This window comes from Anser anser (assembly GCF_964211835.1).
Source record: "Anser anser genome assembly, chromosome: 2".
Lineage (NCBI taxonomy): Eukaryota > Metazoa > Chordata > Aves > Anseriformes > Anatidae > Anser > Anser anser.
Genome location: NC_139721.1, coordinates 154,084,520 through 154,094,847, shown reverse-complemented (window position 1 = coordinate 154,094,847; position 10,328 = coordinate 154,084,520). Strand labels below are relative to the sequence as shown.

Here is a 10,328-nt window from a genome sequence, read left to right as displayed (position 1 = left end):
GAAAGGAAAGGAAAGGAAAGGAAAGGAAAGGAAAGGAAAGGAAAGGAAAGGAAAGGAAAGGAAAGGAAAGGAAAGGAAAGGAAAGGAAAGGAAAGGAAAGGAAAGGAAAGGAAAGGAAAGGAAAGGAAAGGAAAGGAAAGGAAAGGAAAGGAAAGGAAAGGAAAGGAAAGGAAAGGAAAGGAAAGGAAAGGAAAGGAAAGGAAAGGAAAGGAAAGGAAAGGAAAGGAAAGGAAAGGAAAGGAAAGGAAAGGAAAGGAAAGGAAAAAGGAAAGGAAAGGAAAAAGGAAAGGAAAGGAAAGGAAAAAGGAAAGGAAAGGAAAGGAAAGGAAAGGAAAGGAAAGGAAAGGAAAGGAAAGGAAAGGAAAGGAAAGGAAAGGAAAGGAAAGGAAAGGAAAGGAAAGGAAAGGAAAGGAAAGGAAAGGAAAGGAAAGGAAAGGAAAGGAAAGGAAAGGAAAGGAAAGGAAAGGAAAGGAAAGGAAAGGAAAGGAAAGGAAAGGAAAGGAAAGGAAAGGAAAGGAAAGGAAAGGAAAGGAAAGGAAAGGAAAGGAAAGGAAAGGAAAGGAAAGGAAAGGAAAGGAAAGGAAAGGAAAGGAAAGGAAAGGAAAATGCTCTAAGAGGTTATTCTTATAGAGAATTTTTAAAATATTAATATTCCCATTTGGCTCAAGTGGCCTTCTCTTATGTTTCTCAGTTGAACACAAAAGAAACATTTTCAGGAGCACAGAGGATTTTTCAATGCAGCCTGCTCTTATCTTTATCTTTATTTTCTATCAAGTAACTGAAAACAAAACAAAGATCTCAGACATAGGTACATCTTTAAGAGAATTTGCTTGCTCTTAACTTTGTTTGAATGGGTAAACCTCCTCACTGTTTGCCCTTAAAGCTATTCTAACAGAGAACTGTTTTATCAACACTGGCTGCTTAGTAAGGAGAGGCATTTTCTTCCACCTTCAGTGCAGTTTTCTATGCCACTGTTGGGGGGTGGGAAGTTGACCTTACGTGGACCCTCAAGACAAAACCAGAGGCTTTAAGCAGTGAAGAATGGGCAAACACTAGCCCACAGTTGCCATACACAGAGTACACTGCTCAAAAATCCCAGAAATCTGGCTGATAGAGCATTACACTGTGACTGGATAGTGTGTCCCCTTGTAGTTTATACATATGTCAATAGGAGATTACGCCTGTAAGTACAGACTCTGCAAATTCACTTGTAGTGTTTATTATGGAATTTTTCTGGGGAAAAGTAAAGGAAGTGATGCAGGTATTTCCCCCAGTCATGGTGCCCCGAGTCAGCACTGAAGGATGGTGAAACTCCTTCTGGAACTGTTTTGTAAAAACTTAAACAACAAGTTTAAACAATTTTTTAAACAATAAACAATTTTCTTGGCTTTTGGGAGAACGTTTGGAGCTAGGAACTTAATGTTAAAAATCACAAGGAAGCAGATCTGCAGCAAATGGCCTGCTTGTAACTATTAATTGAACAAAATTTCCTAAATCCAACTATTTCTGAATTTTACAAAATCTGAGGAGTATTTCTTCTGTTCAGATCCATATCTCAAGTCTACACTCTATGAGGAAACATCAACAACAGTTAAACAATAGGCTTAAAAGTAAAACTTATAGCTGCATTGCACAGATGCTTTAGTTTATCTCAAGCCTATTGGGAACAGGTTCAAGATAAACTTAATTAAGCTACTATTTAAACTGTAGCAAGAATGTCCACAGACCCTTTGCAGTGACCTAATGGAATAAATTGGGGAAGAAACAATGTATGGTAAACTTCCTGGTCTTTTCCCAGAAATAGGCTTGTGGTGGAGGCAGTAGAATGGATTTTAGGAAATCTTGATTCTATTTCTGGCTCTGTAAAGTCATTTATCCACTCTGTTTCTATTCCTTTTCATTCAAAGGTACATAATTAATATATATCTGCTAGGCAAGTTGCAGAGGTGAAAACATAATATTTGCTCAGAGACTGAACTCATAGTTTTGTATTAGAAGGAAAATTTAAACATGTACAGGTGATGTTTTCCAACATGCTAGTTTCTATCATTAAAAAAATAAAATCCAAATCTTGGAATGTATACACATTCTGTTAGAAATTGAAGTGTAATTGCATCACTACCATGTTTAGATCTGCTAAAAGAAAGTGCAGGCAGTTCAATAGCAGAGCAAACGTTGGCCTCAGCTCACTATGAAGAACCATTGTGGTTCGGTGTTCAGAGTCCTCTGTGGTATATGCCATAAATCAGGGATATTCACCCACTTTCACAAAAAATCATATCTCCATATTTGAAGGTTTCTCAAGAACATGAGTATTCTCCAGTGGATTCTCTTCAGAGGTTATAGTATCAGTTCTACCTTAAATATGTATATAAAAATAACTGCTAGGAAATGAAAGGATTTTAAGGCTGATTTAAACACAAAGAAAGGTTTTTAAAAAATCAGCAACTGATACTGAAGTACGTCATCTTCATTCCCCAAGCTTAGTTTAACAAATACCAAAGCCAACCTTGCTGTTACCTTTATTTATATTTTCTTTTCCTTACTGCGTTTTAACATTTGTAGTTCGAACACTGCAGCGCTATGCCTGCTATGTCTGGCCTAAGACCTAGAAAGTGCAACTTGCTCTTCATTCAGCTGAGATGAGCTAATACGCTGCTTGGCTTTGCAGCTGCATTACGTAAACATTATTAGAGATTAAATGAGGGCTGGGTGTTAGAGTACTTTGTTAGAGTAATCCAAGGCAATACCAGTAACAAGATTTTTTTTTTTTTTTTTACATATTATTTAAAATATGGCATATGCGATTCTCCTCCAAGAAAAAATGTTTCTCAGGAAGCAGGATGATGTATTGGTAATTCTTACTTTATTTGACGTGCTGGTGAAAAGTAGGGAGAGAAATGGTTTTGTATGTGGAATCCAGCCATGCCTATTTGTGGATGGGTGTGTGGTTTACTGCAAGATATCTCAGTAGAGCAACGGATAAAATACTTTTTTTTTTCAGAGTTTGCATAATATTAGGGACAACCGTACAAACACAGGCTCTACTGTCATCAAAACTCTTAATCAAGGGCCTAATAAAAACTCTCAACGAAGTCAATGGAGTTTAGGAAGCAATTCATCTCAGCCTGAGCTAGGCATTTACAATAAGTTTGATGAACCGGTCCCTTTGCTTCTGGAAGCAGACAGACAACAGGTAAGCTATGCATTGTGTCTGAACTGGTTTGGTGGGAATTTTTAGCTTTCAGGTCTTCTAGGTGAACTCTTGCTCCTACAGAAATTGCTTTATGGTCTTTGTTGACTATATGGAGGAAATGGGATCTTAGATCTAAAGGGCTTACTTGAAAGGCATGTATATGCACAAACGCACATGCTCAAATATTCACACATCACACACACAGGCAATAAAATCCATAGTTTAAAAACCCACATTCAGAGCCATCTCACATTGCTAAAAAGGTGCTGTCAGCTCAAGCACTGTAAACTTCAGTATTTTATCTCTCTAGATTTGCAAAACGGAAATAATGCCAAAAAGGCAAACATACATACATTCTCTGTTAACTTTTATTATTTTGTTTAGTTGGGACAATTTCTTTTTGTTCACACTCTTTTTCATGGTTGCTGCAGAATTTGATTTCAGACTGCACTGGGTGGTGCTCGCTCAGACTGACTGCTTTCAATGGGATTTTTTTGGATGTCAAATCACATCTGTTGATTTAAGAATTTGCCACAGTGGGATGTTGTTTTATTAATATAAATCATATTGATAATGCCCCCTTAGTGCTGAATAGTGAAAAAAAATAAACCAAAATATTTTTGGTTTGAAACTGAGCTCCATCAAGTCAAAAATCCCACTATGAATAGAGGACCAAATGATTATAATAGCCATATGTTTATAAATGAGTAATAACCTTTACATCAGCAGAGTCCTTCACCAGGAACATCACAGATGGCGATATTTACAGTAGTTCTCTCTGAAGGGCTGACACCTAGGGTGGGTGAGCCTCCATTAACATGAGCAATCTAAAATGGCAATTTTTGACCTTCCAGACCGGACAATGGAGGAGTTTCATTTTCCAGAGATTTTTTTGCCTCCCTTCTGTCATCAGTTTTGCCACGTTGCTTAGTGACCTTCCGGCACTTGACCACTCGGCGATTTTCAGAATGCAGGAAAATGTTCGTTGAGAACAATGAAAATCCAAGCGCCAGCTTTCCTCAATACCCTGCTTTTGTATCTGTACAATTCAAAACCTGTAGGAGTTAGAGAGATATAATGCTGCAGCAAGTAGGCCTCCAAACCAGCTATTGAAAATTCATATGTTTTGATGAGATAGCACATAAAACAGTGACTGGCACCAGGCCACAGTCTCATTGCAAATGTTCATATTTGTTGGCAAAAACTAGTCTTCTGTGACCTCCCAAGGTCACCTCTCCAGATTTCTCTTTCTGATTCATCAGTAGCAGTTTTGTCAGTGTGTGCAAGCACACAACTATGAGCTCTTCTCTTTCTGCTCTGCTGGCCAAGTGCCACTTCTGAGCAATAAAGTTTCCGGAACCAGTGACACTTGCTTCTGCCCGTGACACTTGCCCTGCTTCGGCTCGTGCTGCTTACGGAGAGATGGCAAGAGAGTGAGCAAAAGCTCACCCACATGTAACATCAGAAAGTCAGCTGGGTGCCGGAATGCCATGCAGGCTACAAAAATGCTGTGAATCTGGGGCGTATAAGGCCTTCAAATTCTCTCCTAGGAGGATCAGCATCTTCTGAACAGGGAAGAGGAATCTGTGTGCCTGAGGCACGTCGTGATGCCTGGGTTTCTAGAAGATGCACGAGGTTTCTTCTCTTGTTCAGCCAGTTCTGTTCTGTTCCAAGGCCTAGTTTCAGCACCCACCAGGGCCACCTGTGTCCTCAGTGGGCAGGGGGCAGGGACTTCTGAAGGAAAGACACCTCATCTCCCCAGCCTATATTTTCATTGACTTCATGGGAAGGTTCAAGTTTCCCTCCTGCCCTTGGACTGTCCCCTTGCAATTCTGGTTATCTTGAGATGGGCTGGTCATTTCAGGAGCACTGAATGCAATGACAAGGCAGTTCCCAAGTCCTGGATCTCCACACCTGTCACGCTGGGGATGAAGACCCTACATGGACCCTAACCTCTTTCTGTACTGTTTTCCATAGCTACTCTGTTGAAGTGCCCAGCCTGAGCTTTTCATCTCACCATTGAAGCTGACCTATCGTGAATCAAAATCCTGGCATTGCCTTTTTCCCCAAATACTTAAGCATTTTAGCCAAGGATCTTCTCTGTTTTAACTCAATTTTTAAGTTCATTGGATTCTATTTACACCTTCCCTTGTCAGTGAGGCACCATTAATTTCCCCACCATTGTGGTGAAGGCCTCAGGAAACAGATCTTATGACTCAACCTGCACGTTTTCATAGCGACTTTGTCCACAATTAATACAGATCTCTCTCCCCAGTATGCCTCAAGGTAAAGCAATGGCTCTCCTAGTGAAATCAGCTAAGTAGAAACACCATAACTGACACAGATCCCCTGGTGGCACCTTTGACTCCTCCTGCAGGGTTTCAGATTTAATGACTTGGAATGGGTAGCAGATACTAATGGTTTGCACATCTGTTACACTATGACTGGAGAGAATGTTCCTGTGTTATAGGCTTGTTTTCATATACTAAAAGTAGATGGACAAAAGTAAAGGCTCATTAAATATTGAAAAGAAAGGTATCTTTTTAGGTATAATATTTACATTCCCTCTAAAAATCAAAATTTATCAAAAAATACTCATCTCTTTCTTCTGGTATGAACTGATTCTCTCTAGCACAGGAATACATCTGTGTTTCTTGGGGTCATCTCTATTTTGACTTCGGCCATTCACTCAAACCATGCCTCACCCTTGCTTTTTCTTCCTTCTTTTCCTCCTGATCAACTTGATTCACACATTTTTAAAAAGCTATCTTGACTCCTTGTGTATTGAAGAAAATAAGGGAACATCCACAGAAAATAGACAACAACATGGGAAACTCCCTTTGCAGTTTTCCCTGTCACCTCAATCCAGAGGTGTCCCATGACTTTCCTCCATCTTGTGGTGCTGTCAGATAAATGGGGGGGACTCAGTCCCTCACTGGCAGGGAATTCAAAAACGTACTGCCCATTCCAGCTATTCCTGTTGCTCCAATAAAAGGTGTTACTTACTCCTTAAAATCATTCATGTCTAGAACATACTAAGCAACAAAACATTTTAAAAAGCATCTAAATAATTGCCCAGTGCAACAACGCCCTACTTTCTGTGCCCCTCTAATAAAAGTGGAATCATGCTTCTGCTTTGTATTTTGAGACCATGCAACGTTATCTTCTGTGAACCTTCGGCACTCTTTATTTTTCATTGTCAAAGTGACACTGCAAGGACGGCTGCTCTCACTAAAGTTCTGGTTTTCCTAATCTCACATAGTTCGGTACATAAGGAGCACCCAAATGTATTCAAATAAGTAGCCTTTCTTACAAAGTGTAGGAACAAGAAAGAATGAAAATGGAGTCAGATCCTTGAGAATCTGCACTGAAGTAAACAAATGCAACAAAAATATTACCGTTACAATCAACGAATGCTGACTGAACTCAGTAGGAGCTATCCACATCCATCTGAGCACAGGCTTTGACTCGCCTTAGCAGTAAAGTTTAGACGTGAACCTGACCTTGAAAGTTCAAGGGTGTTCTGATTTAAAGTTCTGGTTTGATCTCATCTGCACTCGCAACAGCAGGACAACAACTTCTGTTTTCCCCTCTTTGTTAAGGAGGTCATAACTTGCCTTGGTTTTCAAAAGTTTGTTCTTTTTCTGGAAGAAAATGTAAAAAGAAAAAGATTTTTTTTTTTTAAGTAGACAAAAATAGGAGGAAAGTGAACTGAAAATGATAAAAAATGTTTTATCTGAGAAAAAAATAATGCTGTATTATAATAACTAGCTTTACTGCACAGACCTTGTTTTTTTCCTTCCCTTTGTACAGCAGACAGAAGATGGAATGGGGCTGACTGTGAACATGAGCATAAAGGTATGCATGGATATAGGACTTTATGAACTGCATGGGGTAGGAGCCTTGATTAGTGTTGCTGAGTAACAGATTAATTCCTTTAGCACTTTCCCGTAAACATGCCTGGCTGTTTGTACAGTCAGGGGCCTTACACTGGGCGCATAACTTGAATTCTGCCTCTCATCTATGTGAGCTGACATCACTTTTTTCTTCAGACCAGTCCTAATTCTTCTGCTTTGCTCTGTCTCAGAGGGGATCTGTGCTCCAGCATGCTTTGTGGGACCCATTAGCAGAGCCATCCATCCTGGTGGGTGATGCAGAGCTGAGCCTGCGCTCACCTCCTCCCAGCAGAGATGGGTGCTGAGCAGTACTGAAAGGGTTAGGGCTGTTTCCACCACTGCCAACAGGAATTCTCCCATTGATTTTTCACTCGGAGCAAGTTCAGGTCCTTCTTCAGTAAGTTACTGACACAAGTATCACTGTTGATAATAGTGGCCCTGCAGCAGATGGAGCGCTTCAATTATCTTGGGCCTGTGATGAATGAGCGCTATTGACAGCTGCTGCAAAATCCATAGCAGACTGAGTATTGCATAGACAATTAGGATATCGCTGGTAAACATATGGCAGGACTGGATCTTTAAAAAAAACTACGAGCTCATGCTCCTCTGGCCTTTGGTTTGGTCCAGAGCCAAGTTCGAGGCTGAAGTTCAGTCACACACCATTGGAAAATCCCACAGAGGTGGCAAAATGGCGTCTTAGGACTTCAGTGTTTGAAGCTCATTTTGCTCTGGTTGGATATTGTCTTTGAATGTCAGTGGTGTTTATCTGGTGGGACAAAAAGGAAAGTTTGTTTTCCTTATAATACAACTGAAAATGTATGTATGAATTTGTTCCAGCCTATTCTATTTCATCTTAACTTGTAAAGTACTATGTATAGAAGATGACTCTGTGTTTGAGGATGTAGGTCAGAAGAATATATTCCTCCACAGATCACGTCAAGGGTCCAATATTATCCATTTAATTTAGCCAGTTGTCTCCAGTTAGTATACCAGCCAGTGAAGCAGGAGAGCAGAGTTGGTTTTACCAGATCTTCTCCTGCTGATTCCTGTCTCTTTTCACTACACAAGTCTGGTGGATCTGGAAAACCTGAACAGCAGAAGAGCAGCAGATGAACTGAGTGGCTTTGTAAGATGATCTCTGCCTTGGTCTAGAGCTGAAAGGGAAGAAGGAAGGATACCCTCTCGGCAAATCCACATTCTCAGCTATGTGGCATCATTTGAGACAGAAACATGTCCAGGCAGTGCCAGAGGGGTGACCCTGACTGTTGACATTTCTGCACCACTCAGGCCTACAAGCAGGTTGTGATCCAAATTCTCCCTCTGAATTGCATGCAAGCACTGAGAGCAGACACAGGTAAGGACTACAAGTGCTGTCTGTGCAATGACATGGGGACTTTTACACCCCACAGCTGGCGACATCCCTGCTCCACCAAGTGCTGTAAAGGGCAACCAAACCTCTCTGGATGAGACCACCCAGTTCTCTGTGGCCTGCTACAAGCCCACTCCCATTTGTTCCAGCTGTGGCTGTGTAGTGTTTCTGACACATTTTCTTCTGGGACAGTTTTTCAGTTGCTTTGTTACACATTTTCTGTCCTCCTTTGACAGTATTCACTGCGTTATGCAATTAACAAGCAGATACAGAAAGAGGTTCGTGGGGCTGTGCATAGTAAATGTCCTATCAACTCAGGGAATAAAAAAAAGGTTGAAAAATGTCTTTTGCTTTATTTGCTGAATTAACATTTCAAACTGATCCTCCTGCAAAGGGGCCATACTCAGAAATCTGCATTTACATCAGACAATTGAGAGCAAAGTTTGCCCTTCACATACACTTTGCTTCGCCGATCACATCACATCTCAGTGCCTCCCTAGAAAATGCTCTGATTTTTATTCTTGCTGGATTGTCCTTAACACTTATTATCTCACGGTCAGCTGCCAAAGTTATGAGATCAAAGGCCTGAATATAGCAAGCAACCACTACTCTAAAATATTAGAAAACATAGCATGAGTGATGTTATCCAATTCTCTAGGTTTTGGTAACTTGGGAGGGACTTTTGGATCCTACTGTCTGTATTGTCATTTGATTCTTTTTAACGCCAACTTGTTTCTTAAACATCATAAATTACAATACCAGGTGCAAGCATTTCTCAGCACAGACCACTCTCTGAAATACATCTTTAATTGTATCAGATTATGTTTTTATTTTGTTTTTAATAAATAAAAATATGTGAACACACCTACACAGGCAAGGGATGTATGAGCTTGTTTGCTTACTTTGAAACCTACTTACATGCAGAGAGTTCAAAAGCTTGACTCAGACATCATACTCCAAGGAGAGGCTGAGTAAAGAGGTGATGAGAGGTCAAAGAGGGAAAAAAAATCTAACCAAAATGGGTGCTCTAGGTGACCACAGTTGATGTGGAGGCGTGTATTTGCACTGGACTCATCAGAGATATCCTGCTTTGTCTGAACTGAGCATTTGGTGTTGTTTAAATACTGGTACCTTATCTTGGCTGCTAATATGTGGCATCTCCTTCCCCTTTGTTCATGGCACAAGTCTTTCCTTTGGTTGAAAACAGGAAAGGGATTACTGACAGGTGAGAACTAGATTTAGAGAACAGGGCAAAGGGTGTGCAAATTCAACCAGTATTGGAAGGAAAAAGTGCTCTGGGAGTTCAGACCATCAGCTCTGTGCTCAGCTACCAAAAAGCCCAAGCCACAAAACTTTTCCTTTTGCCCACAAAAACAGAGGAACTCCTGAGAGACCACATGGTAAGGTTTGTTCTCTCTGTGCATGACTTGTCCTCTCCAGCCTCAGGATCTCCATGGCCACCTCTTCCAAAACACAGAAGTGTGGGGCCAATCTGTTATAAAGTATTTCAGAGAAGTAAGGAAAAAAAATATATAGGAGAAGGAAAGTGGAATAGACAATCTTTTCGGTCTAAATATTGTTACAGTGGAATTCAAGGAAGAACATATGTTATTCAGTAAATTTCCAAAAACATAGGTAAATTCAATAGATATATCTGCAAATAAAAGAAAAGAAAACAAAACAAAAATATATTTAAACACCCCCACTCCTTTTGTACAAGAAACAAATAAATCATTTGCTAAAACCAACTTGGAAAGAAGCAGATGAAACAGGGACAAAAGTGGGAATAGATGTGCCCAGAAGACCATGCCACCACATCCCTGCAAGGCAATGCCAGCACTGTGTATCATTTCCATGGTGGCACATG

At 40.4% G+C, this 10,328-nt stretch overlaps 1 protein-coding gene across 3 annotated transcripts; it reads left to right on the top strand.

The window, feature by feature from the left end:
* Window positions 1-1,740: 1,740 nt before the first annotated feature.
* Window positions 1,741-9,328, top strand: LOC310893188 (uncharacterized protein). Of its 3 annotated transcripts, none has more exons than XR_014578795.1 (4): window positions 1,741-1,769; window positions 3,005-3,196; window positions 7,010-7,054; window positions 8,161-9,328. XR_014578795.1 is itself a non-coding variant. In XM_083821797.1 (4 exons), the coding sequence occupies exons 1-4, from the start codon at window positions 2,795-2,797 to the stop codon at window positions 8,203-8,205; spliced, it is 339 nt and encodes a 112-aa protein (XP_083677923.1). In that variant the 5' UTR covers window positions 2,714-2,794; the 3' UTR covers window positions 8,206-9,328. The 3 variants fall into 3 exon arrangements, 2 of the variants coding, with proteins under 2 accessions (XP_083677923.1, XP_083677922.1); XM_083821797.1 differs by lacking the exon at window positions 1,741-1,769 and adding an exon at window positions 2,714-2,854 and having other exon boundaries at window positions 7,013-7,054; XM_083821796.1 differs by lacking the exon at window positions 1,741-1,769 and adding an exon at window positions 2,714-2,854.
* The last annotated feature ends 1,000 nt before the right edge of the window (window positions 9,329-10,328 follow it).

Excerpts from the sequence above, each read along its gene's own strand:
- LOC310893188 (XM_083821796.1), top strand. The coding sequence starts at position 2,795 with ATGGCATATGCGATTCTCCTCCAAGAAAAAATGTTTCTCAGGAAGCAG. Across the intron at positions 2,855-3,004 it reads GGAAGCAGGATGATGTATTG|AGTTTGCATAATATTAGGGA; the intron begins GTAATTCTTACT and ends TTTTTTTTTCAG. Across the intron at positions 7,055-8,160 it reads CTGTGAACATGAGCATAAAG|TCTGGTGGATCTGGAAAACC; the intron begins GTATGCATGGAT and ends TCACTACACAAG.